Below are 26,834 nucleotides of genomic sequence, written 5' to 3' on the forward strand. Positions count from 1 at the left end.
GAGCTGGGAGATAACCCCAGGGTGTCCCCAGCCACCAGTCCCTGTGGCCGTGGGGAGGATGCTGCGGGGAGGAAGGAGGGAGCCACTGGTGCTTCCTGGTCTGCTCGTCATGTGGCTGCTGACGGCACAGCGACGAAACGGGGACGGCTCATGGCTCGGTGAGTTTTCCCAGAGAGGCCCTGCTCCGTCAGCCATGGGGAGGACAGGGTCCTCCATCACGCACACACACCTTGGGGGGCTCTGGAGGGTACCCCAGCCCCACGGAGAACTGGGAGAGGTATTTTTCCCAGTGATTCCTGCTCCGGCGTGGCCTTCTCACCATGCCAAAGCCCCCCCACCCCATCTCACCAGCCTGGAAATGGCAGTGGAGACCAAAAAGCAGCCTGGAGCAGCACTGCTGAGGATGGGGGAGGTGGCAATAGGGCAGGTTTAAAGCCCCCCCCCGGCTGAAGCAGGGGCCTGAGACACTGCCCCAGACACAGCTGCAGCCCTTGCAGCCAAGTCAGCACCCCAGCACAGCTCGGGGGGGTCCTATCTAGCAGCTGAAACAGAGATTTGCCATCCTATCCCTCGGGTGCCAGCATCCCCCTGTGGTGCCCGCATCCCCACCCTGGTGCCCGCTTTCCCGCCCCCCGGTGCCAGCATCCCCCCCCCTGGTCCCAGCATCCCCCCTTGGGTGCCAGCATCCCCCCTCCCGGTGCCAGCATCACCCCCCCTGTACCAGCACCCCAGTACCAGCATTGTCCCCCCCAGTGCCAGCATCCCCCCCCTGCCGGTGCCAGCATCCCCACCCTGGTACCAGCATCCCCCCGGTGCCAGCACCACCCCAGTACCAGCATCCCCACCCCAATGCCAATACCCCCCCGGTGCCAGCACCACCCCAGTACCAGCATCCCCACCCTGGTACCATCATCCCCCCGGTGCCAGCACCACCCCAGTACCAGCATCCCCCCGGTGCCAGCACCACCCCAGTACCAGCATCCCCACCCCAGTGCCAACACCCCCCTGGTGCCAGCATCCCGCCCCCCAGCCACCGGCCCCCCGCGGCAGAGGGCGGGGGGCAGTGCCCGGCTGGCAGCGGGGTACCCCGCCTCCAGCTCCCCCGCTTCCCCCCCACACCCCCGGGGTAGTTCCCTGCCGTTCCCGCCTTCTACCCCTCCAGCTCCTCCTCCTCCTCCTCCTCCTCTCCCCCCAGGCAGGCTGGAGAAACCGAAACTCCTGCGCCGCTCCCATGCCCGACATCCCCGCTGCCCCCCGGCCGCCCGGCCCCGGCCCCCCGGCAGGTAACGGCGCGGGGGGGTCCCCGCTTTCCCGGAGGGAGAGGCAGGACGGGGAGAGGGGGGGGGAAGGGCTTCTGCCTGCGCTGCGGGGCTGGGGGGAGACCCGGGGGGGGTGAAGGGTGGGCAGGGGGGACACCTTTGGGTCCAGGGCTGGTGCCAGCACCCTGGTGCTGCCCGGGAGGTTTTGCGGGAAGCGGGGGGGTCCGTCACCGGGGTCCCCCCGTGCCCTCCGCGCTCGCAGGGCGGGAGGAGGCGGCAGCAGGAAACCGAAAGAAAAACAGGTTTGCAACCGTCGTTCCCCACCCCCCAACTTCGATATCCCAAATTCCTCGGGAGGGAAGAGGCTGGGGTGGGGGAAGAGCCCCAAGGGTCCCACAGCGAGGACAGGAGGGAGCACAACCCTTTGCAAGCCAGCAGAGAATCTCCCCAGGAGAGCACCCTTCGCCTTGCCGGGGGGCAGCCACGGACCTGCCCTCGCTGGAAGGGAGGGAGAGGAGCCATCCCTTATCCCTGCCCTGCAGCGGGGTGGGTAAAGCGGGCTGCCCACGGGTGGCCTGCATGGCCCCCACGGGTGGGACCGAGCCTCCCGTCCCCCCTGGCTCACACACTTTCCCCTGCATCCCATCTAGGTGGAGAAGGCACCGCTGCCCCCATGGAGACGAGACCCCAGCCGGGTACACCCTCGCGCTCCCCTCCATCCCACCTAGATGGAGATGGCACTGCTGCCTCCACGACGAGACCCCAGCCAGGAACATCCTTGTGCTCTGCTCCATCCCACCTAGATGGAGACAGCACTGCTGCCCCCACGGAGACAAGACCCCAGCCAGGTACGTCCCCATGCTCCCTTCCATCCCACCTAGATGGAGACAGCACCGCTGCCCCCACGGACACAAGACCCCAGCCAGGTACACCCTTGTGCTCCCCTCCATCCCACCTAGATGGAGACAGCACCGCTGCCCCCACAGAGACAAGATCCCAGCCGGGTACGTCCCCATGCTCCCTTCCATCCCATCAAGATGGAGACAGCACTGCTGCCCCCATGGAGACGGGGCCCCAGCCAGGTACACCCTCATGCTCCCCTCCACCCCTCTTGTGCATGGTGGAGGCTGACTTCCAGTTCATCCTCTGCGAGGGCTGCCGGCAGGAATCGCCCAACCTCAAGCTCCTCACCTGCCTCCACACCTTGTGCCTCGACTGCCTGAGTGAGAACAAGCCCATTGGGCAGTGCCCCGTGTGCCGGACGGTCATCCCGCAGGCCAGCGGCATCCCCGACATGGACAACCTGCTCTTCACCAACCTGCAGGCCAGGCTCAATGTCTACAAGAAGATCATCAACCACAGTGGCCCGAGCTGCAGCCGGTGCCAGAGGAACACGGCAGCGGTGTGGTGCTCCGAGTGCGAAGAGTTCCTCTGCGCCAAGTGCTTTGAGGATCACCAGTGGTTCTTCAAGAAGAGGAGCCATGAGGCCAGGAGGTTGGAGGACCTTCGTGCTGAGTCAGCCCGTTGGTTCCTGGAAGACACCAGAAAGTCGTGCAACATCTTCTGCTCCAATCCCAGTCATGCCAGCCAGGGCCACATCTCCAGGTGAGAGTGGTGCCTCGTCCCCGGGTCCCATCCTGCACCAAGGGCTTTGGGGCTGCTGCTCCAGGACCAACTCTGCCAGGAGGGCAGAGCCCAGGGGGTTTCATCACCTGCCTTTGGAGAGGGATCGCTGCAACCCCAGCGAGACCCCGGGCAGGAGCAGGGTGGGATACGGGGCTGACAGGTCCCCGGGAGGAGGGAGGGGAGCAAAGGTGGGTTGAACACCCAGCTTCATGCCCACATCTGCAGCTGGTGATGTGAGGTAAAGCCCTTTCCCACCCCATGCCTCAGTTTCCCCTCTCACTAAAGCCCTCAGCTGCCCCTTGGGGAGGGGGAATCATGCCCAGCACAGTGCAAATGCTTTTCTCTCCCGTCTCACGTACTGACTTTGAAGGATGCTCCCGTTTCCTTCCAGCATCTACTGCACGAAGTGCGAGAGGCCGCTGTGCTGCTCGTGCGCGCTGCTGGACAGCCAGCACGCCCCGTTCTGCGACATCCGCAGCGAGACCCAGCGCAGGCAGGAGGAGCTCAGCACCATCAACCAGGAGCTGAAGCAGAAGAGAAGCGGCTTCGAGGCCACCTACACGGTGCTGCAGAATGAGGCCGTGCGGCTGGAGCGGGCGCAGCGGGAGATGCGGGAGCTGGTGCGGCAGCGCGCGGAGCAGCTGGTGCAGCTGATCCGGCGTGAGGAAGAGGAGCTGCTGGGGCTGGTGGAGGCGCGGGAGGAGCAGGGTCGGCGGGAGCTGGCGAGGGAGCTGCAGCACGTGGAGGGGGTGCTGCGGCGGATGGAGGTGGGCGAGCAGCTGGTGGAGAAGATGGGCCTCTACGCCACGGAGCAGGAGGTGATGGACATGCAGCCCTTCATCAAGGAGTCGCTGGAGGAGCTGAAGCAGCTGCAGCCGGTGGTGTCTGAGGACCGAGCACATCCTGAGAACTTTGCGGAGTGCAGAGCCAGGCTGCAGGCGCTGGTGGAGCGCGTCATGGGGCCATCAGGTGAGGACTCGCCGTGGGGATGGATCCAGGCACCCCACAGGGAGCAGGGACTTGGGCCAGCTCAGAAAGCCACTACCCAGCTCTGGGTCCCACAGGGTTCAGTGCCACGTCCCTGCAGCAAAACGAGCCCAGGTTCCCTCTTGTAGGGTGCTTATTTCCACTGGGGCCAAGATTTACTGCTTTGCTTATATGGCCAGAGCCCCTTTTTGATCTCCCAACAATCTGGCAGGCTCTGGTGATGCTGATTTCTGGGTCCCCAGAGGCTCCTAAACCCCTTGGGCCATCCCAAACCGAAGGATCAGGAAAGGCAAAGGAGACCAGAGCTGCCCCTTCCTTGCTGCAGCTCCCGAGCAGGTTTTTCCCAGCTCAGCTGCTGCCGGGGTCGGGTGGGAGCTCTGGAGGCTCCAATTTGGGATTACAGCCCTGCCCTCTCCATTGCAGGTACTAACTCTGCAGCTGTCCCCGTGGTCGAGGTGGCCCTGGAGAGCAACGTGGTGAGATGTCCGTGTTTCGTCCCGTTGTGCTGCCATGCGGGGAGGGCTCCTGGGTCAGCCAAGATGGGGTTTTCCCCTTCCCCTGACCTTTGCAGGCCTTCCCCGAGGGTCTGCCTTCCCCTCCCCAGCCCAGCACTCCCATTGCTTGATCAACAACAAATCCTCAGAGATGTTTCTGCCTGGGCAGAGAAGAACCTGCTTTGTAGCCATCATTTTCCCCTACCCTGCCATGCTCCTACCCCATCCCGCTTCTCCAAGCCTGCTGCTTGTCCCTCGTCTTCCACAGGGAAAGCCATAGTCTCCCGGCCGTGGGGCTGCCAAACACCCACAGCTCAAGCACAAGCCTTAAGCCAAGCCGGAGGGCTGGACTGTGCCTCAGTTTCCCCCCAGCTGAGGACGTTGCTGCCCCCCCCCAGCTCTGCCCACTGCTCGGGGACACCCCAGCCCTGCTGAGGGGTTGGTGGCCTTGAGGTTCACCCTAATGCTGCTCCATTCTCTGTCTGCAGCAAGAGGAGCCAATCCAGATGGAGAGGCCGAGCATCTTGCCCAACTTCACCATCAGCCTCGAGGGGATGCATATGAGCTCGGTAAGAACCACCCCAGCCAGGCAGGAGCCTTTGGGGACCAGGAGATGCCACCCCGGCACCTTACATCCCCCGTGTTCTCATCCCTCCAGGCTCCCCCCAACACTGCATGGCCCAAGCGGAGGTTGCACTGCACGGAAAGGGGCAGCCAGATCTCGCCCAAGCTACTGAAGCTGGAGGATGACGATGTGCCAGGGCCCAGCAACTGCAGTTCAAACCAGTGGGATGGCAGAAGGGAGCCCAGCACCTCCACCCCGAGACAGGATTGCAGCAGCATCCGTGCAGCCCACAGCCACGCTGATGATGCAGGTGGGCACTGAGGGACGTGGCCCTCCTCGTTACCCCATCTCTTCCCCTCTCCTTATGGGTGTCCCCCACCTTTCCCAGCCTCTCTGCACCCCCATGCACGCAGAGCCTTGGCCAAACCCCCCTGGGTCAGAGAAGCAGAGGGTGGGAGCTGGTTCCAGGGGGTGAACACGAGAGCAATGCCCAGGGCTGGATGTGGATGCTCCATCCAGCTCCATGTCCAAAACCAAGCCTAGGGAAGAGAGAAGCAGCAGGACAAGTGTGCAGAGAGATTTCCCTGCCTCCTGCTCCAGGAGTTTTGGATTTTCCTGGAGCAAAAAACACTACAATTTTTAGCAAAACATGGGTTTTTTTTTCCCCCCGAGCTTACCCAGCCCCACTCCAGCATCCCACAGTGAGGGGTCCTGGGCTCAGTTCTGCAAACAGGAGGGAGGACAAAATGCATCTTCTGGAGAGGCTGGTACAGGGTCCGTGGGGTGAAGCAGCAGTGGAGATGTTGCCCCCACCTTGGGGTGCATCTGAGAGCACCCAAGGGCTGGGTGGTTCATGGTCCTGGTAGAAGCGTTTGCCCTCTGCTGCAAAAATCAGGAGATAAGATCAGTCCTCCCATGGGAAAACTGGTGTGATCCAAAAATGACCATCTTGAAGCTTCAGCATCCTCCCGTTCCTTCCACAGAAGACACCAGCATCATCATCTGCAGCTCGGAGGACAGCGAGGAAGACACGGCGGTGAGTGTAAGGCCAGACCGACCTTGCTGAGCCATGCCGCAGGCAGAAGAGGCAGCTGCACCCCATCACCTCTGGGGTGCCTTTCCCTTCCCTCCAGCCGTGCTCAAACCCGAGACTTCTCCCTTCCCAACATGAGCCAGATACTCGCTTGTGGCTTTCTCTTCCCCTTTGGTTGCTCCCAGGGCATTCATGCCATCCCAAATCTAGTCCTCCTGGTCTAAGACCTTTGCTGGTATCTCCTGGTATTCTGGAGCAGCCAAGGTCCTCTCTCACAAGCAGCAAACCCCACCTTGAATTGGTCTGAGGTGGAATCCCACACCAGCTGATGCCCCAACACGACCCTTTTGAGTTGGTCCTTATGGTCTTCTTCCTTTCTGCTTCGCTGGGAAGGTTGTTCACAGATTAAAAACAAAAAATCAATTTTCATATAAAAATCCAGTTTGTGAGTTGGATGTAGCATCCATGCTCAGAGAGTTCATCAGTCCTGTGCCTACACAGGCTGAGAAAGCTCCCAGGAGCCACCAGAGCAGGCAGGGACCACCTGAGCCATCCCCAAAGTGACATTGCGGTGGCATTTCACAGCACTGATGCTGCAAAACTCTGTGTGTTGTGACCGAATGGCCCTGGCCGAGGTGGTTAGATGAACCAAGGGCATGGGATCCCTGCTGAGATCCCGCATCTCCAGCCTGAGCTGGGATCCCTGGGGAAATGGGGGTGAGCGCGACCAATTTGGGATCGGGGTGGTTGATTTTTCCAGATTTTCCAGGGGGTTAACAACCCCCTTTTTTTTTGTATGAACTAATGCAGAAGCTCTTCTTGCTCTTCAATAAAACTGTTTCCAGGTTAAACCCCAGCCTGCTGCCGTCTTCCTTACTCTGTTTTTCCTTCGCTGTTCTTTGCTCTCCTGATTCATCTCTAATGGGGAAAAAAAGAAAAACAAATAGAGTTGTGGGGCTAAAACCCTGTCCCCACTCCCTGCTAATGCCAACAAACCCTCGAGGTTGGGGCTTTTGGGGACCTTAGGTGCTGGCTGTGAGAAATCCTGGTGTGAACCAAGCGTCCTTTGGTCCAATGTGGATTTAAGGGTGTAGCAAAGGCGCAGGTTGAAAAAAAAGAGAAGTCCCGAGGGTATAAACATCTCACCAATGATCAGGTGCTGGGCACTAAAGAAGTGAGACCTTGAGAGCTGGGAAAAAATGGTTTAAAGCCTGGAAAATGGGGGGGGAAAAATAGCAGCTGAGTGAAAAAAGGGCTGAGCAATGGGGTGAGGCAGCAGGATGGAGCCCAGGGAAGCTGCAGCCTTCAAGAGGTGGAGAGCAAGGGCTGAGGAGCTGCTTAGAGGCTCCAACATCTTCCTCAGGGAGATTTTGGGGGTGGGGAGGAACCTTTGTGGGGTCACCTGGGGACTGTCACGCTCTGCCCGCCGAGCCGAAGCCGCGAGAGCGTTGCCAGCACCCGGCTCTGCCCTGATCCGTCACCCACGGCTGCTGTGATGTGACGAGCACGGGTGATTCCCTCCTCAGAAATCCCCCACGTCTCCCCTCTCTGCCTAACCCCTTAATAAACCTTTTTTGTGTATCAATTTAATTTGCTGGTTGGGGTAACAAGAGCATCTGCGATTTGTCGCCAAGTTTGGTTCATCTAACCCTTCGGGCCAACTGGGTCACTCTGGGCACAGCCAGGCGAGGGGGACACGGGGCACTGCCACCACCCCACCACTGGTACCATCCTGCTCCCGTCCCTTCCCAGACAGGCTGAACCCCACATGCCCTTCAAACACCTAATTTTAACTTGGCATTTAAGCAATCCCACGTCCCCTGAGCTGAGGAGCACTTGGGTTTGCTCACGTGCCTGCAGACATGGCTCCAACCACGTTCCCACCACTCCTGGGTTGCAGGTGAAGGTGCAGAGAGCTGGTGTGGAGGGAGATGGACACCCCATCACTGTAGGGTGCCCAGGCCAAGGGGTGCAGGATAGTCCCTGGGGGAAAGAGAGAGGAAAACCAAGGCTGGAGCCTCTTGAATGCATTGCTGTCCTGCTCTTCCCATGGGGAGATGTTCTCTATGGATGTCCATCCCTGCCGAGGCTGGGCAGGGGACAGTCGGTGGGGCTGCTTTTACTCATCTGTGGGAAGCACCGCTCTAGGCACAGGATCTGCTGAGCCTGGAGAGGCACCAAACCTCCTCCTGGCCTGATTCAGTCCCCTTTTCTTCTAGAGGCCACACAGATCTTTTAACTCTAGCGATATCTCATGTGGTGAGGTTGCTCAGCCACGCTTATGTCCGTGCATGAGCTGCATCCACATGAGATGCACAAAAAAGACACAGCAAATCCTTGGATCTGCATATATCCACTGCCTGGATCCCACCCCATGCTTAGGAGGAGCTGCATTCAGGGCTTTGCTCTTGCTCACTTGGCCCAGATCCTGGTTTTGGGCTCTCAGCGGGGCTCCCCATGGCCAGCCCACTCCTGAGACACAACACACATCCCACCCAGTGCCAGGACATCAGACCCTGTGGGTTTCATGGCATTGCACACAACCAGGTCCTTGCCCATGGCCAATGATGCACCCAAGGGTGCTCCTCATGCCTTCCCAGCCAGGTCCAAGAAGGCAGATGGGATTTGGTCCCCTTCTCCACTCTCTTGCAGGCCTCCAGCAAGCCCAGGGAGATCAAGAAGTCCTCCAGCCCCACATGGTCAGGGAGCAGCACCTCACCCCAGCACTGCGCTGGCGCCACCAGCTCCTGGGACGACGGGTCAGAGCTGAGCACCTTGGTGTTCCTCAGCTTGAAGGTTGACCAGAAAAGTAAGCATTGCCTTTCCCAGGCGCAGGGGGCTGGGTGGCAGAGAGTGACACCCCCAAATACTTACTCCAGCCTTGTCCTTTCCCCTCTGCAGCCCAGCACATCATGGAGGTGGCAGCGACCAACGGAGAGCACACCTTCAAGACGCTGATTCAGACACCTGACTCGGTGCTGACGCTGCTCTCCCAGGGTGTCTCCATGGAGGAGGGGCTGCAGCAGCTCCTCTGGTACCTCTCCCTACTCCACAGGCCCATCCTCATCGTTTATAACTTCTGGGCACTGGAGCTGCCCGCTCTCTTTCAAGCCCTGGACGCCACGGGCAGGAAAGTGGACTTCTGCCATGTGGTGGGAGGTTATGTGGATATGTTGTCCTTGCTCAAGGAAAAACTGCCCGAGGCCCCTTCCTACAGGCTGAAGAACCTGCTGAAACAGCACCTGCAGCAGCAGTTCAATGGGGGCAGCACAGTGGCCACGGCCAAGGCCTTGCAGGACCTGTGGGGGGTTCTGGAGCTCCCTGCCTGGGCCGACATGGAGACGATGCTCACCCACCGCAACCTGCAGAGCTACACCGTCCTGCAGCCCCTGGTGCGGGAGAAGCTGCTCACCAGGAGGGCGGCCAAGGTCCTGGCCCAGCGTAACCTCATCCTGTGGGAGCTGGAGGAGATGTGAGCACAAGCGTGGCGTGAGCTGAGCTGGACAGGTCTCAGGCTAACCGCGCCAGGGATGCAGGAATGCTCACCAGGGATGCAGGGATGCTCGGATGCTCACCAGGGATGCAGGGATGCTCGCCAGGGATGCAGGGATGCTCGCCAGGGATGCAGGGATGCTCACAGCAGTATCAAACAGGACTCGCAGACACTCTCTGCTCCCAGCATGGGGCTTAAAAGGTTCAGGACCCTGGGTCAGCTCTAGGGGGATGAAACCACCCAATCAAATTAATATCTTTATAAAATAAACTAGATGGCGCAGGCCAGCGTCGTTTATTGGGGTGTCTCCACCAGCCAGACAGGAGGGGAGACACTTGAGCGCTGTTCTCCCTGCCCGGGCAGCAGCAGGTACCTTTCCCCCTCCCTCAACCCATCCCCACAGCCTGGCTACTGCCCCCGGTGACAGGCGGCGGTTGGCAGCGATGTCCCCAAGCGGGGCTGTGTGCGACAAGGCAGTGAGGGCCGCACACCGGCAGGTGTCCTCTTTGTACAGCCGCACACGGCCGGGCGCGCAGGGGGGCTGCCTCCGCACGCACGTGCGCACCCGCACCCACTTGTGCACACTTACATCCACTTGTGCACACTCGCACCCACGCGTCTCACACCCACCCGCATCCCTGGAGCTCACCAGTGGTCCCTCTTGTAGCTGGGAGTTGCTGCGACCATCACCGAGGCGACTGGGCTGCTGTATTAAGCACGGAGGGAGAGGCGGGTGAACAGGTCCTCTGGGTGGCTCGAAGTGGGTGAAGGTGGGCAGGAAAGGGTTGTGGTGAAGACCTCCTCCTTGAGAGGCTGCGGGGGTTATAGGGAGTGGTCCCTACAGGGAGTGAGCCCTTGTGCCTAGAGCACAAGTGGGATGGGGAGCGGCTGGGGGACCTGGGGGTGTTTAGTCTGGAGAAAAGGAGGCTGAGGGGAGACCTTCTCACTCTCTACAACTGCCTGAAAGGAGGGTGTAGCGAGGTGGGTGTTGGTGTCTTCTCCCAGGTAATAAGTGATAGGATGTGAGGAAACGGCCTCAAGTTGTACCAGGGGAGGTTTAGACTGGATATCGGGAAAGATTTCTTCACCAAAAAGGTTATGAGGCATTGGAACAGGCTGCCCAGGGCAGTGGTGGAGTCCCCATCCCTGGAGGGATTTAAAAGCCGTGTAGATGTGGTGCTGAGGGACATGGGTTAGCGGTGGCCTTGGTAGTGTTAGGCTAACATTTGGACTTGCTGATCTTAAAGGTCCTTTCCAACCCAAATGATTCTGTGATCCCAAGCGGGCCCCCCACAACTGCACAGCAGCACGCAGGGCTTCGTCCCTAAATTCAGACGATGCCACCTCACTTGCCCAGGGGATTCTTTGCTGTCTAATACAGGGTTGGGTGCAGGGAGCAGCTTCTCCAAGGGGGGCACAGCCGGAGGAGAGCAGACCCCATCTGTCTGCTGTCACCGGCCTCATCAAAGTCATGTAAAACAATAGCGAAGTCAATGGGCTGCGGGAGCCAGATTAGCTGTTTCTTTGCCTTGAGCTGCCATAAAGCTCATTCATCCGGCTAGAAAAGGGTTTGTCACCGCGGGGTGAGCACAGCAGCATCCAACAAGCCCCAGCCCTGAAGGAAAGGGCTGCAGCAGGGATACCCCTGCACGGTGTGGGCTCCCCAAAGGTCCCACCAGCTTCCACCTCCAACAGGCTTCTGGTCTGGTACAGCCCCGCTGGGACCTCCTGTCCATCCACAGCCACCCCGTGAAAACCCCCCTCCAAGCTAGAGGTATAAGGAAGAATCAGTCCCTCTGTTTTTTTTTTTTTTAAGAGCAATAAATAACTTTACTGAATTAAGCGAATCTCTTGAAATGATATATAATATGCTGCTTGCTTGATTGGCTGTTATTAATAATGCATTGCTCAATCTAAACCATTCATAAAACGACTCCCTGCTAGCCCCAAGCAAAGTGCTTTGGGACTCAGGAGGGGAAGAAAAAAGGTGAGAAGGAGCAGCATAAATCCTTTCTGTTTATGAAAATGGATTCCTTCCCCCAACAATCATGCAAAACTAATTAGAGCCAAAGGCCAGTTCCTCTGTATTTGATTACACCCTGTGAGATCGCTCAGTTTGGCTGGTCAGGGCGGGTGGAAATCCAAGGCAGGGGAGGATTCACCCCAATGAGCCTGAGAAAGGTTAGCTAGATTATATTTCTACTAAAACCATCAGCCTGCTAACAGCTGAACAGGTTTGGATCCCAAGGACCATCGAGAGCAAGGACAAGGTGGTCAGGACTACTAAATCTTTGGAGAAGTGGTGACGCAAAGCTGAGGGGAGCCTTGTCTAGATGGAAAGAGAAGCCACATCATCTCTGGCCAGCCAGGATGCTCCCAGGATGGTGGCTTGATGCACTCACCTGAACTTGGAGGAGCTGAGTTGAGGTTAGAAGCCAGGAGAGTCCAAACTGGATGCTTAGCCTCCTCCTCCTTAAGTAGGCAATGCCCCTGATTGGCATGGTGAGGGCTCCTCCCCCAGGCACCAGTTGGAGACTAATGGTGTAAATCAGCAAACCCTCATTGACCACAGTGGTGGTGCAGTGATTCCCCCAGCTGGGAGGCTGCCTCCACTTATACCGGTGGGAGATGTGCCCCCAGAGCTGTGATGGGCAACACCAGCTGTGGACTTGGCCCCCAGCTCAGCTTCTACGTGTCACATGTTTAGGAGCATGCATCCACCCATTCACCCATCCATCCACCCATCCATCCATCCATCCATCCACCCACCCATCCATGCATCCATCCATCTGCCCACCCATCCATCGACCCATCCATCCATCCACCCATCCATCCCTCTGCCCATCCATCCATCCATCTGCCCATCCATCCATCCATCCATGCATCCATCCATCCATGCACCCATCCATCCACCCATCCATCTGCCCATCCATCCATCCATCCACCCATCCATCCACTTGCCCATCCATCCATCCATCCATCCATCCACACCTTCATCCTCCACCATCCTCCCTTGGAGCTCTCATCTGAGGTGATTGAAAAGCCATCCCAGCGCACTACTGTTATTCCCTGTGCTCAGCCAGCAGGAAACTGAGGCACAAGTGGTGACATGAATCCTGTCCTCTGGGGAGGTGTGACTGGGGAGCTGGATGGATGGTGTAACCCACGCCATGCCGCTTCACACTACGTTGCCCTCCAGAGTGTGTAGGTTAGGATCTGGCCCTCAGGACAAGGAAGAGGGATGCGTTACCCATCCCATCACACGTGCCTCATCCCCTGACCTATTTCTAGCACCACATGCTGCCTTCAAGGCTCCTGAAATGCTGCCAAGGTATCTAGGACACTTGGGTTTCTTCCTCTTGCACGATGAATGAAGGCATCTTGGGATGAGCTCAGCGTAATGCGGTGGATAGCAGCCAAGCCAGAAAATGAGCATCCTCTCCGTGTTGGCCACGTCCTTGTGGCATTTTAACCTACTTCCATGCCCCTCAAAGCAAATTTGCAGTCCCTGTGTCTCCCACCTGAGCTCTGCAGCCCAAGTCCCAGCTGTGGGGCAATACCATCAAGGGTTGACCCATGGTCCTGCAGCCCCACGGCAGCGTGGGGAACCTGGGACATGCTCTAACCTGGCAGGCAGCAGTGTGGGTACACATCTGGCCTGCTTAGAGATGCTGAGCCCCAAGATGCTGTCCCATTGACCATGGAACTCCCTGCCGTGGGGCTCGGGAGAGGCTGACAGAGAGGCTCACAGAGAGTGAGCAAAACGGGGGCGAAAAACTGCTTGTAAACCACAACTCCAAATGTCTGATGCCGTAATTCCCCGAGCTGCAAATTGCTCGTGCTTGGGAGAGTGTCACGGTAAGGGTGAGGGCATGCTTGGGCAACCAGCCAGCAGCAGGAACGGGAAGGGAGTGAGTCATGGCTCAGCCCTGAAGATGCTGAGAGCACCACAGAGCTTCAACCTCCACTCCAGCGGGAAGGGAGACACGGAAACGCTGCCCTGCAGATGTCTGTGTTGGATTTGAAGTGATGCCTCCCTCCTGCTTGACCCCTCTGCAGACCCCTGTAGCTCTCCAAAACAAGGTGGCCTTGTCCATCTGCTGGGGACAGCCCCCCGGACCACGCCAAGGGCTTTTCTGGGGGATAACAGTTGGGCTGGGCCAAATCTGTGCCAGGGAGCGTGGTGACAGCCGTGGTGTAGGTGGCCACAGGGCAACACTGGGACAGAGTTGGTTCACTTGGATGGAAACAAGGCGGTTTTGGTGGCTGCACATCACCCAAGCACCTCGCCCACCCCGTGGGTGTCATCCACCCACCAGCCCTCAGATCGCAGAGCTGAAGGGAAACTGAGGCACATCTGAGGCCAACTGCTTTGGCCGAGGTGGTCCCCGGGCACCAGGCATCAGGCTGGGGGGCTTTGGGCACGTCTCCTGGCAGGGTGGAGGTGCCTGGAGCGGGTATCGAGGATCAGATCCGCCTGTCAAGCAGCTTCCCCTCCACCCATCACCCCCCTCTGCTCTCCCCCCGCCGCTCCCGTCCTTGGGAGAACACGCCCATCCCCGTGGCCTCGGGGCGGGGAATGCGGGATATAGCCACAGGGCCGGGTCGCAGCTCTAGGCGGGGCCGCTGGCTATCGCGACAGAGTCGAACCGAGGCCACCCGGAGGACCGGGCTGACCCATCCGAGCCCCTGCGGAGTCCGCCCCGACCGTCCCCTGCCCCGACGGAGATGGGGGGTGCGGGGGTGCGGCGTGAGGGGGTGCGGGGAGGCACGAATCGATCCCGCTCACCAAATCAATGATTTCTCGTGTTTCTGCTGGCGAGGGAGAGGCGAGGGGCAGGGCTGGGGGGGTGGGAGAACAGACCCCCCCCCCGTCGAGGCGAAACTGCGGGGCAGAGAAGGGGGCTCCCCGTTACCGCCGCTGTCCAAGCGGTTAAAACCTTCATGAGGAAGATGAGGGAGAGCGGCCCCGTTCCGGAAACCCCCGGCAGCCCCCCGTGACCCCCCGCCTCACACCCCACATCTCCTTCCCCTTAAAACCTCTTCGCATTTAACGGGGGAACCAGCCGCGACGGGCCGGTGGCAGGCGCCGCTCATCGCCCGCAGAAACCCCGCATCCACCGGGCAGGGGAGGGACCCCGGGAGCGCTGGGCTGGGTCCCGAGCCCCGGTTCCCAACGGGCTGCGGCTCCGCTGTGTCCCGGGAGGACGCGGGTGTCCCATACGTGCCCCGACGGCACCGCGGGGGTGGGGAGGGGGACCGGGGGAGGCGACCCGGAGGGAAAGCGGGGAGCGGGGTGGGGGAGCTGGATTATGGCTGTTCCGCGGGGAGGGCGTTTATTATGGTTATTTTATATTTTTTTTTTGGAGGGGTGGTGCCGTGCCTGCCCCGGGAAGCAGCCGGTGCCGTCCCCACCGGAGGCTGGCGAGCGGCGGTGGGTGGGTGGGTGGGTGGGATGGGAAAGGGGTGGCGAGGAGGGAGGGGGAGGCTGGCAGAAATGCTAATTCCTCCCTTCGCTCTCGCCTCGGCAGCCCAGTGCCCGTACGGCCCCGCTCCGGTTCGCAGCTCAGCCCGGAGAGGGGCGGGGAAAGGGGGGGTACGGGTGGGGTGTCCCCCCCCTGCTCCTCGCCTCGCCCCTCACCGTCGTGTCCGGGCTGGCGGACGTACCGTCCGCGGAGGCTCCTCCGTGCAACAGGGACGGGGCTCGGGAGGAGGATGCGGAGGACCGGTAACGGCGAGGAGAAGGGCTGCGTGCTGCTTACCGGCACTTAGGAGCGGGTAAGGTGCGGGGTCACCCCCGGTGCGGCAAGGTGGGGAGGGGGGCACGGGGGGAAAGGGGGGGAATAGGGAAGGAGAGAACTAGGGAGAGGCAGAGAAGGGAGGAAGAAAAGTGGGGAGAGGAAGAGAGAAAAGGCTGGAAGGAGAAAGAATGAAAAAAGGAAAGCAAAAGAAATAATAGGAAAAAGAGAAATTAAAGCAGAGAAGAAAGAAAACGAGATTTAATTTGGGGCGGGGGGAAGGAAAGGCATGAAGAAGACGAGAAAAAGAGAGTGAGAAGGGTGGGAAGAGCGGAGGGGAACGGGGGGAAACGGGGGAGAGGAGGGGAAGGGGGAAGAGGGGCTGAGAAGGAGCGAGGGATGAGGGGGCGGCTGCCGGGGGGGGGAACGGGCACAGACAATGGGGCGCGGCCCCGCCACCGCCTCTGGCCAGGCGGGGACCGGGAGCGGGGAGAGGAGGCAGGAGCCCTGAGAGCCCCCTGTGTCCCTTGGCAGGGGGAGATGGCCTCGCTGCTGCCCCTGTGGCTGGTGGCCCTGCTCGGCCTGGCCCGGGCGTGCCCCGAGCCCTGCGCCTGCGTGGACAAGTACGCCCACCAGTTCGCTGACTGCGCCTACAAGGATCTTCAAGTGGTGCCCACGGGTTTGCCCTCCAACGTGACCACCCTCAGCCTCTCGGCCAACAAGATCACCTCGCTGCAGCGGCGTTCCTTCGTGGAGGTGATCCAGGTCACCTCCCTCTGGTTGGCGCACAACGAGATCCGCTCCATCGAACCCGGTACCTTTGCCATCCTGGTGCAGCTGAAAAACCTCGACATCAGCCACAACCAGATCGTGGACTTCCCCTGGCAGGACCTCTACAACCTCAGCGCTCTCCAGCTGCTCAAGATGAACAATAACCACATGGCCCTGGTGCCTCAGGGGGCTTTCCACACCCTGAAGGACCTCCGGTCTCTACGCATCAACAACAACAAGTTCACCACCCTTGCAGAGGGTATCTTCGACTCACTTAGTTCCCTCTCCCACCTCCAGATCTACAACAACCCCTTTGACTGCTCCTGCAAGCTCCAGTGGTTGAAGAAGTGGATGGACAGCACGCTTATCTCCATCCCTGAGAAGGACTCCATCACTTGTGCCCTCCCGGAGCAGCTCCGAGGAGTGCCGGTGGGGAAGATCACAGACGTGCAGTGCACCTCGCCTACCGTGCAGCTCACCTATTACCCCAACCTGGACACCACGGAGCTCTTTGATGGCTTCACCCTGACGCTGCACTGTGCTGTGACGGGCACCCCACCCCCCGAAGTGAGCTGGAAGATCCGCACCTCCAGCCAAACCCTGGAGCTCAATGGGAACCCGAAGGAGAGCGCCGGGAAGGACCTCCCCAAACAGGACCCTGAGCGCTTCTCGGTCTTCAAGAACGGCACGCTGGTGATTCCCCACCTGAGCAAGCGGGAAGAAGGCACCTACACTTGTCTGGCCACCAACGAAATGGGGAGCAACCAGACCTCAGTCAACGTGGCTGTGGCGGGCACCCAGAAATACCCGCTGCAGCCTGGGAGAGACCCGCTGGGGGGTAAAGCACAGCCAGGTGACAAGAAGCCAGGGGCCAAGGGAGCAAAGAACAGTGTTCTCATGCCAGATGAAAGGAACAAACCTCTTGGTCCCACCCGGCAGAGCCAGGCATCCTTGGCAACTGGGACAGAGTCCACAGGAGATGGGCAAGTCCCTTTCCAGCTTCCTCCCTTTGAGAAAAAGTGCGGCTCCACACAAACCAGCAAGTACATTTCCAACCACGCCTTCAACCAGAGCGGGGACTTCAAGCAGCACACGTTCGACCTGGGAGTGATCGCCTTAGATGTGTCAGAGCGCGATGCCCGGGTGCAGCTCACGCCTACCTACATGCAGCCTGAGAAGGTCCACCTCAGGATGCTCTACCTGTGCCAGGAGAGCAGCCAAGGCCACGCCTTAGTCCAGTGGTCCAAGATCGAGGAAGGGGTGAACTCGTACTGGTTCCAGGGCTTGAACCCCAGCACCAACTACTCCGTGTGTCTCACCTACCTGGGGGAGGACTGCCAGGTCCAAGTGGTCTTCACCACCAAAAAAGAGATCCCCTCACTCGTCATCATCGTGGTTGTGAGCATCTTCTTGCTGGTGCTGGCCACCTTACCCCTGATGGGGGCCACGTGGTGTCACCTCCTCTCCAAGTACCAAGGGAAGACCTACAAGCTCATCATGAAGGCCCAGAACCCGGACCAGATGGAGAAGCACATGGCTGCCGACTTCGACCCCCGCGCCTCCTACCTGGAGTCTGAGAAGAATTACAATCCCAGCGAGGTGGGGGAGGTGGACGTGGAGGAAGAAGACGAGGAGGAGGAGGACGACGGTGAAGGAGGCAGGCGGAGGAGGAGGAGAGAAGCCGAAGGGGATCTGGAGCTGGAGCGAGAGGAGAGCGTGGCAGCCAGTTCCGTGGCGGAGTCACAATCCAAAGCCAACGGCGAGGAGTTCGAGGTTCGCTCCGAGTACAGCGACAAGCTGCCGCTGGGCGCCGAGGCCGTCACCATCTCCCAAGAGATCAACGGCAACTACCGGCAGCGGCCCCGCTGAGCCTCCCCGCACCCCCTCCACCCTCCACCCCGCTCCCCACCTCCCCCCGGCACCCCCTCCCCATCCCCTCCCGGGGCACCGCCGCTGCTTTTCCTCCGAGAAAAGACCGAAGCATCCTCAGCGATGCCTGCCCGTCCTTCCTCCTCCTCCTCTTCCTCCTCCCGCAGGCGGCAGGTCCCCGACGGAGGGACTTCGCCCCGGGGATGCTCGATGCGAGCGGGATGTTTCTCCCACGATTTCGTTTCCGTTTGGGTACCGGCGATCCTCACTCCCGGCTCGGCGGCAACATCGCAACGATTCCCGGTCACCCGCCCGCCTCTGCCCTCCGCCCGCCCCGTATTTTCTTTCCCCTTAAAGAAAAAGAACGAAAAAAAGAGAAAAAACGGGTAAAAGAAAAAAGCCCAATATCCCAAAACCTTTTTCTTTTTTCTTTTCTGGAAACGGTTCAGTCCCCGGTGGGTCCCTGCCGCTCCTCGCTCCGGTCCCGCCGCACCCTCGCTCCCCGGTGAGTCCCCTCCGCTCCCCGCTCCGGTCCTGCCGCTCCCCGGTCCGGCCCCGCCGAGCCCCGGTGCGACCCCCGCCGCGGTCCCTACCGCTCCTCGACGTTACCCTCCCCGCTCCCCGCTGCTCCCCTGTGGGTCCCCGCCGCTCCCCGGTGTGTGCCCATCGCTCTCCGGTGCATCCCTATTTCCCCCGGTGGGTGCCAAGGTCCCTGCCGCTCCCCGCCGCTGCTCTCCGATCCTCGATGGGTGCCAGGGCTCTCCGGTACGGTCCCTTTCCCGTTGCCCGGTGGGTGCCGGGGCTCCCCGGTGCGCTCCCCGGTGCGCCGTTCAGCACCCGGCGGGGCTGGACAGCTCCGCGCCCCCCGCCCGCTCCCCGGGATGGCGGGGGGTGCCCCGATCCCCCCAACCCTGGTCCCGTCCCGACCCCCCGGTCCGGCGGGGCCCCTCGATGTGTGTTGGGTAGAGTAGCCTTGTAGCCAAGTGTCTGTGCCGTAGTCGCGCCCGTGCTGCTGGCAGGAGGGGGGTCCGGCCCCGGGAGGCGAGGGGTCGCCGCCGCCCCCCACTCCTACTCCGGTCCCCGGGGCCAGCGAGAGCCGCGGGCGCCTTTCTGCGAGCTTCTGTCTGTGAAAGAGTCAATAAAAGGGATTGAAAGTGGAGCCGGGTTTGTGCTTGATGGGGGCGAAGGGGATGGTGCGCTCGGTGTCCCCCCGGGCTCTGCCCAGTACAGCCCAGTACAACCCAGTACAGCCCAGCATGGCTGAAGGGACCCCGAGGAGGTTGGAGATGGTGTGGAGACGCATGGCTGCAGCTACAGGCGAGGCGCACACACACACTATAAATATATCTCTCTATATTTTTTTCTCCCTGTACACCACGCACACATACAATATCTATATTTCTGTATTTCTTTATATGCATATTTATATAATTCACACCCATACGACATATGTAGCTACACACACTATATATATACACATCTATGCTGTGTACACTCTTATATATCTACACACACGCTACATATGTGCACAAACAACCGCTGCACACACTCTGCACACACATTTCGTATGTACACAGCCTGTACACACAACATACACACACGTAAATACAGCATTATATGAAAATACAATAACCCAAAGATATTCTATACTCTGTAGACACACTCTCTACAAACTTACTATATAGAAAAATACAAACAATATTTTCCCCCAGCACATACACACACTCTCCACACACATCCCACTACTCGTACACTATATTTATACATATGCAGTAAGAAAACATATGATATAAACATACAATTTGTACAAGCTCTATATAGCTACACACACACAATACATAGGCTCAATATATGTACAAATACACGCTAAACACCCACGCTACCCATGTATACGTGTTCTTTCTCCATGCATGCTCATCCAGTGCTCATCTCCTATACACACCCTGTATGTGTGTACATACATGACTATATTCCTGGCACCGTGCCACCCTGCAGAGCTGTGCCAGGGACAGGACAGGGTTAGTGTCACCCTGGTCCCCAAGTTTTCCCAGCCCTGAGACCGGGGGTGCTAAGAAGGTGCTGGGTGGCTTTATGCCCACTCCCCAGCCCAGCCGGGAGCACTCACCTCTCCTTCCGCTAATGATTTAAGCCCACAATTACGGGGTGAAGATTTAAGGCTGCTTTTGATTGCTTTTCTTATCTGGAGCTACAAAGCCACATGCCCTCCCCGTGTTCCTGCCTGAGAGGCGGCATCCCGTTGTCACATGGGGATGGTCACCCACTCACCAGCACCCACGGGTGGCCCCTGAGACCCCACTGATGCCCCTCGCCCTTCCTAAACGCAGCCTTCGCATCCCCGCAGAGCCCCCCAAAGCAAACACGCGTTTCTCCGCACTCCGGAGAACAGGTTTCTATTTTAAGTCTGCATCTTTCTTCTGCGGCAAGGAGCGTGGGGGGGAGACAGACAAAGCAGGTCGGCAAGCAAAGAGGTGGCGAGGAGGGGGGTGCCCACCCAAATCCCCCAAATGCTGGGAAGCTGAAGCTGCTCCATGGCAGCCCAGGTGTTTGCTCCAGCTTTTAAAACCCCTTGCCAAGCAGGGACTGCCCCTTGTAGACAAATCCCCTTCTGTGGATACACTTATAATTGAGTTTCACGCTTAGAAACATGTAAGGCATAGAAAAAGAACAATCATTTCTGCCTCCATTTAATTAGAGAGTAATAGATTTCCCTGCCTAACGTATCTACAGGGAATCTCGTCGTGATGAGCTACCTACCCACGCTGGATTACTCTGCGATTTGCTCCTTTCCAGGAGGGCACTAATTAGCACCCGATGCCCAAAGGCACAAGAAGGGGTCGGGGATGGATCTCTGCATCTCCCACCCCCTCCATGTCCAGGAGGAGTTGGAAAAGGTTTCTCCTGGAAAGGGTTAAAGCATCCAGGCAGGGTGGCTTTGTCCCTCCTAAGGCATTAACCCTTCTGCAGAACCTGCCACCAGCTCGGGGACCTGCCCACACGTGATGGTGACAAGCTCACAGCCGGGCTGTCACACAATTATGGTGTCACCTGAACTGCGGGAAGGCGTCTGGCACCCTCTGCCCAGGGCAGCCCTGGAATAAAGACACTTTCACACCCCCCATCCCCAAACGATCTCTTATCCCAGATCAAATATTCAAGGGAAAAGAGCATCACCGTGTCCCTCACGGTACGGGTCACCGGCAGCACTACAGCCCTCACCCGCTGAAGGGGTCGAGCCTCGGTGGGGTCACAGGCACAGTCTGGGGTCCCCGTAGAAGTGGTCACCTGGTCCCTGGGTGTGAGTGGGCAGAATTAGGCCTGGTCCTAATGGTCGGGAAGCAACCCCCGTGCTGGCCTTGTCCGTGAGAGCATCACACCCAAGAGGGGCAGTGGCAGCCCCCCCAAATGCCTTGCAAAGCAGGTCCTGACCCCTCCTGGAGAAAATCCCTAGCTCAGCCGGCACGCCTGCATGTCCTGCAGCAGCCACGCTGCGAGCCTGCCTGATGAACCGCTCTAGATTCAAAATAATCCCCTTCTCCCTTGCACGGTGTTATTTTAACCCCAGTCCTGTTCACAGCCTGGCCTCAGCGACGGCTGCGTCAGCGCGAGTGCGAACACAGCGAGCTGTGGCTGGGGTACATAGAGCTGAAGCTCTCCTGGGGGGCTCCACCTACCTCCCTGCTTCACCTTCATCTTGCTCAGGGCCTTTTCCAATGAGGGTCTAGCTTGCTCCGGGGTGGAGGTCCTTGCACCTCTGCAGACGTCTCGGTACTCCCATGCTGAGGGCGATTCACATCACATTGCTCCAACTCCTGCACCACGTAAGGTGGGTTTCCTATCAGAGATGCCCCAGTTTGGCCAGTGGATGAGTATGGGAGGGCAAGGAGCGAGGACGCACTCAGCATCCTGGTCCTGGATGCCCACCTCTGCTTGAGTGGTCTGTCAGGCAGGAGGACAGTGGCTGCAGGATGAACGCTCCATGATCTACTTTTAAAAGCTTTGATCAGCAGTTTATTGCGGGGCAGCGAGATTGTTCTGGGCGATGTCCCTGTATGTCCATGGCTTGTCCTTCTCCCTCCTGAGACCCTCACATAGCTGCTGAGCACCCACCCACCCTCCTTCCCTCCTTGCAGCGGGGGTATCCTGCTGCCCCCCGAGACCCCAAAGCCTTTCACCCACCTCTCAGAGGCAATCCACCAGCCAGCAGCCTCCCCACATCCTCCAGAAGCCACTTACCCTCAGCCCTGTCCCTTGATATCCCCTGCAAGGGGTGGGACAGGATGGACCTTGAGATGAGGGGTTGGGGTACCCCGAGGAGCAGAGGTTTGGATGCTCCCCAAGGTCTGGGGGCAGAGGTTTGGATGCTCCCCAAGGTCTGGGGGCAGAGGTTTGGGTGCTCCCCGAGGTCTGGGGGCAGAGGTTTGGGTGCTCCCACAGCTTTGGGGGCAGAAGAGGGGGCCGGGCACGGCTGGGCTCCGGGGGGAGGCAGGCGGGCAGAGGAGGGGCCCCCACAGCCGGTTTCCGACAGCGGGAGTGGGTCGGTGCCATGGAAAACAAAAAGGGCCCGGGGGACGGGGAGGGGAGGAGAAGCCCGACGAGGGCCCTGAGAACCAGCGGTCCCATTTTCCTCCCATCTCCGGAGGAGCGAGAGCGACCGGGCTCCATCCCCGTGAAGGTGCCGGTGAAGGGGGCAGGAGGGGCCGGGAGGGGAACGGGGGGGTCGGGGAGCGCTGGGGCCGGGGACGGAAGGAGGGAAGGAAGGAGGGAGGGAGGGCTGGTTATTCACGGCTCTGGTATGCGGCGTGCCGGCCCCGCTCTCACCGCCCCCGGGCTGCCTCGGCCCGCCCCGGCCCGGGGGGCAGCGAGCGAGGCGGCGGGCAGAGGTAACGGCACCCCCGGGGAGGGATGCTGGCGGTGGAGGGGAGGGTTGGGGTGGGAGGGAGGTGGGGCGGAGGAGCTGGGGAGCTCAAGTGGTGCGGGAACCCCTCCACGGTGCCATTCTGGGGGTGTACCCCCCCAGCCCTGCTCCCCCTGCATCCCCCCAGCTTGGGTGGAGTGATGGGGATCTTCCCCCTGCAAGCCGGGACCTCTGCCTCGCCGGGCAGGTGGGGGTGGGACCCCAAAAAACACCACTCAGGGGTTTGACATGCATCACCCAAGGCGTACCCCTCCCCACTGGTGGGCTTTCACCCCTCGAGCCCTCAGGGATCCTTCCCCACCCCTTGAACCCCAGCCCTGGGGTGGTCTATCCCTGCAGGATAGGACCCTTTGTGTCCACTTTTGCGCCCCCCCCCCCCCCCCCCCCTCCTTCTCTGGCTTTTGTAACATCAAGCTCCCCCTTAGTTGTAGTGCAGGGTTTTTCAGGCTCTCCCTTGCCAATAAAACATCTTCCCCCCCTGCTCTAAATGACAGGGTTGGGGACTGGAAGGAGCAGCAAAACTTGCCTACAAGGCAGAGACAAAGGGGTCTGGGTGCCAGCTCCTCGCAGAGCAGCAGTTAACCTCTTCCCTGGTGGGACACAGCTTCCAGCCGCTGGGATGCCAGCGTGCACAGTTCCCTTTGCGAGGCAAGAAGAAGGGGAGGAAGGAGTTAGCTCAGAAATATTTCACTCTAAAGAATTTCAGAAGCCAGGGACCCCACACTCTCTTGCTGAGAAAAAGCACTTGAGAAGCTGTTTTTTTTCCATGACATGGAAAAAAATATGGAGATGGGGGTTGGTTTGAGGTCTGAAAGCATGCTGAAATAAAAAAATCCCAAAAACTTGATGGTTTAAGGGAAGAGCAGCTGAGGCTGGTTGGGAAAGAGCTGTGGTTGGAGAAAGGGAGTGAACTCTGAACGCCCAGCTCCCGCTTTTCATCCCAAAACCTGGGGAAACAGCATCCCGGGGCAGGGTGGGTGTTTCATCAAAGATCCTTTCAGCGGGGGAAGGAAAGGGTTTAGGGCGGATGTTCCCCACTCACGTAGGTAGTCAAAGCCTCTGCTCTTGGCGAGGAAATGCCTTCCTCAGGTTAGGGGGTATTCAAACAGCCTTTTGCAGATGAAGTGCTGGGGATGATCACATGGATGTTTCGCTCTTCTGCCGCTTCCTCTTAGTTGGCAAGAAAAAGCAGATCCCCAGCTCGGCTAGACCCCTTCCGTTCATTCCCCCCCAACTCTGTTCCCAGGAGGAAGGATGAGGCTCCTGCTCTGCTGCCTGGGGCTGGCCGCGCTCCTGGGGCCCTGCCTGGCCTGTCCCAGCGCCTGCTCCTGCTCCATCAAGAAGAACGGGCGGCTGTTGGCCGAGTGCGCCTACAAGGATCTCCAGGAGGTACCTGAGGGGTTGTCCTCTAACGTGACCATCCTCACCTTGTCGGCCAACAGGATCGGCTGGCTGGGGCAGGGCTCCTTCATCGAGGTTCCCGAAGTGCAGTCGCTGTGGTTGGGCTACAACCAGATCGGGGCGGTGGAGCCGGGGGCTTTCGCCTTGTTGGTGCACCTGAAGAACCTGGACCTGAGCCACAACAAGATTGCAGATTTCCCCTGGCAGGACCTCCGTAACCTCAGCGGTCTGCAGATCCTGAAGATGAACAACAACCGCCTGGCCGGGCTGCCCCGGGACGCTTTCCACTCCCTGAAGGACCTGCGCTCCCTCTGGCTCAACGACAATGAGTTGACCACCCTGGCTGAAGGCACCTTTGACAACCTGCCCTCCCTGTCCCAGCTGCAGATCTTCAACAACCCCTTCAACTGCTCCTGCAAAGTCTTCTGGCTGAAGAAGTGGACCGAGAACACCTCCGTCTCCATCACCAAGGGGGGATCTACCCTGTGCGTGGCTCCTGGCCGGCTGAAGGGCAGGGCGGTGACGGACATCCCTGACCACCACTGTGTTGCCCCCTCTGTGCAGCTCACCTACCTCTCCAACCTGGACAACACCGTCATGTACGATGGCCTCACCCTGACGCTGCACTGCAGCGTGGCGGGCAGCCCTCCGCCAGAGATCAGGTGGAAGATCCAGACCTCCAGCCGCCGCGTTGAGATCAGCGGGCCCAACGTGGCACGGGATGGAAATGTCAAGCAGAGCCAAGAGCGTTTCTTGGTCTTCAAGAACGGCACCATGGCCATCCCCAACTTCAGCAAGGAGGATGAAGGCATCTACACCTGCCTTGCTGTCAATGACGTGGGCACACGGGATGTCTCGGTCAACGTGGCCTTGGCGGGGTCAGAGAATCCAGCTGAAGATCTGCTTCGAGATGACCCCCAGGCCAGCCACCTCGGGGGTCAGAGCTGCTACAAGGGGGATGAAATGGATTCCTCCAGTGCTGGAGAAAAGCTGGTGATTGTTTACCACATGCCGAGGGAGTCAAAGAGCAGGGCTGGAGGAGCGGTGCCCCAGGTCTACCTGGGGACCCTCCTGCTGGCTTTGGGCATTGTCCTCTGTAGTTAAAGGCGGGGAGAAGGAAACGGTGCCTTGAGGGTTCCCCCTCGTTCTCTAGCATTTATCTTCACGTAGTGCCATGCCTTTGCTGAGCTTCTGGGAACTGCAGGTGGTCAGGAGATTCAGGCCCAGGGCTGGTAGTTCAACCCCTCCTTAGATGGGGGTCAGGGCTGGGCTCCATTAGTTGAGAGCTTCAAAACAAGCTCAGGTGATGTAGAGCAGATCCACACCGTGCTGCTGGCATACTGCCTGCTCATTTCCAGGCGTCCAAATATGCCACCTCCTGACTTATCTCCCTTCTGAGACCAAAGTGCAGCTGCAGGGTTGAAGTCCACCCTCAACAGGGTGACCATCACCCATCCCCAGAGCCCACCACCAAGCCCTCCACCACCCACAGCAGCCAGCTGTAACTGGGGAGGGGATCTCTCACAAAGAGGATCCCGTTGGTCCAGCAGCACCAACGATGACATCCCCACTGTCACCAGTGCCTGGGCCCTTGGCTGGCCAGGTGCATCCTTCCTACCACCAACCTCCCAGGAAGCACCAGGAGCAGAAGGACCAGGCTGAGAGTGAGGGAATAGCCTGGGCATGGGGTCCCAGGGCATGTGGCTCTGGGGGACAGAGATATGGCAGTGCTTTGTAAGCAGGATGGGTATGGTAGGGCACATGGGATGGGTCCACAGGCTTGGATCAGGCCATTTTGTGGAGCAGGAGAAGCTTTTCCACAGGCTTCATCCCTGCAGGAGCACAAAGGGCTCCCACTGGTTGGGTGCTGGGAGCACCCAGGGTGCCTGCACCCTCCCTGCATGTCACAGGATCAGGCCCTGCCACCCTCAGTACCTCTCCCAGACCTGATGGAGTTGGTTTTCTCCCCCCTTCTCATTCACTGTTGAAGCCTGTAGTCCAGAACACTCGGCTGGGCTGGACCCACCGAGCTGGACTGCTTCGGCCCTGACCCCGGAGGGGAGAGATCGAGCCCAAAGACACCAAAATAATTCCCCAGTGCTCCTCCCTGACGGAAAACCAAGCAGGGGCTGTACGATGGAGCAAGAGGAGGAAAGTTTGGGAAACCCCAGATGACAGAGAGAGAAGCTGAGCTGACCTATAAGCCATAAACACACTCCTTAAGTGCTTTAGCATTCCCACGCGGGACATATATGCCATAGCCAGCTGCCCCAGGGTGGTGGGGGACCCGCTGTCTCATGGCAGGGGGCTTCGCATCTCCATCTCCCCCACCCCGAGGTACGGGGGGTCTGGCTCTTGTGCCTTCTGCCAGCGCTTGCCTGCAGGAGCTAGATGGACCCCTGCAGCCACCCTTGCCTTATAACTAAAGCTGTATGCACAGCAAAGTCCCAAATGCAATAAATACCTTTTTTTTTTAAAAAAAAAACCCAAGCTGGTGTGTGCTGTCTCTGTGCACCCCCAAATCCCCCGACGCAGTATCATCTGGGCTACCACAGCTCATACCAAGCCTCTTTCCTCTCCAGCTCCCCCAAAGCCCTCTCAACGCTGTAGCATCCCCCCCGTGATGACCCTGAAGGGACGATGCATTTATAGAGTCCCCAAA

General features: G+C 59.5%; 3 protein-coding genes across 6 annotated transcripts; all 3 read left to right on the forward strand.

Annotated features, from left to right (window-relative positions):
- The first annotated feature begins 144 nt into the window (after positions 1–144).
- On the forward strand, positions 145–9,664 carry LOC137668749 (protein PML-like). Its single transcript, XM_068410513.1, has 10 exons — positions 145–158; positions 1,196–1,283; positions 1,910–2,864; positions 3,277–3,854; positions 4,296–4,348; positions 4,855–4,935; positions 5,025–5,241; positions 5,915–5,967; positions 8,617–8,773; positions 8,866–9,664. Exons 2-10 carry the CDS (start codon positions 1,232–1,234, stop codon positions 9,438–9,440), a joined length of 2,721 nt encoding a protein of 906 aa, XP_068266614.1. The 5' UTR covers positions 145–158; positions 1,196–1,231; the 3' UTR covers positions 9,441–9,664.
- A 6,071-nt stretch (positions 9,665–15,735) lies between these two features.
- On the forward strand, positions 15,736–18,008 carry ISLR2 (immunoglobulin superfamily containing leucine rich repeat 2). Its single transcript, XM_068409929.1, has one exon. It carries the CDS (start codon positions 15,736–15,738, stop codon positions 17,833–17,835), a length of 2,100 nt encoding a protein of 699 aa, XP_068266030.1. The 3' UTR covers positions 17,836–18,008.
- A 4,441-nt stretch (positions 18,009–22,449) lies between these two features.
- LOC137668436 (immunoglobulin superfamily containing leucine-rich repeat protein-like) lies at positions 22,450–26,621 on the forward strand. 4 transcript variants are annotated; one of them, XM_068409930.1, is made up of 2 exons: positions 22,450–22,528; positions 24,018–26,621. In XM_068409930.1, the coding sequence occupies exon 2, from the start codon at positions 24,026–24,028 to the stop codon at positions 25,274–25,276; it is 1,251 nt and encodes a 416-aa protein (XP_068266031.1). In that variant the 5' UTR covers positions 22,450–22,528; positions 24,018–24,025; the 3' UTR covers positions 25,277–26,621. The 4 variants fall into 4 exon arrangements, with proteins under 4 accessions (XP_068266031.1, XP_068266034.1, XP_068266032.1 ...); XM_068409933.1 differs by having other exon boundaries at positions 22,454–22,528; positions 23,947–26,621; XM_068409931.1 differs by lacking the exon at positions 22,450–22,528 and adding an exon at positions 22,706–22,736 and having other exon boundaries at positions 23,947–26,621.
- Positions 26,622–26,834: the final 213 nt, after the last annotated feature.

The sequence above is a fragment of the Nyctibius grandis genome, chromosome 11 (genome assembly GCF_013368605.1).
Source record: "Nyctibius grandis isolate bNycGra1 chromosome 11, bNycGra1.pri, whole genome shotgun sequence".
Taxonomy (NCBI): domain Eukaryota; kingdom Metazoa; phylum Chordata; class Aves; order Nyctibiiformes; family Nyctibiidae; genus Nyctibius; species Nyctibius grandis.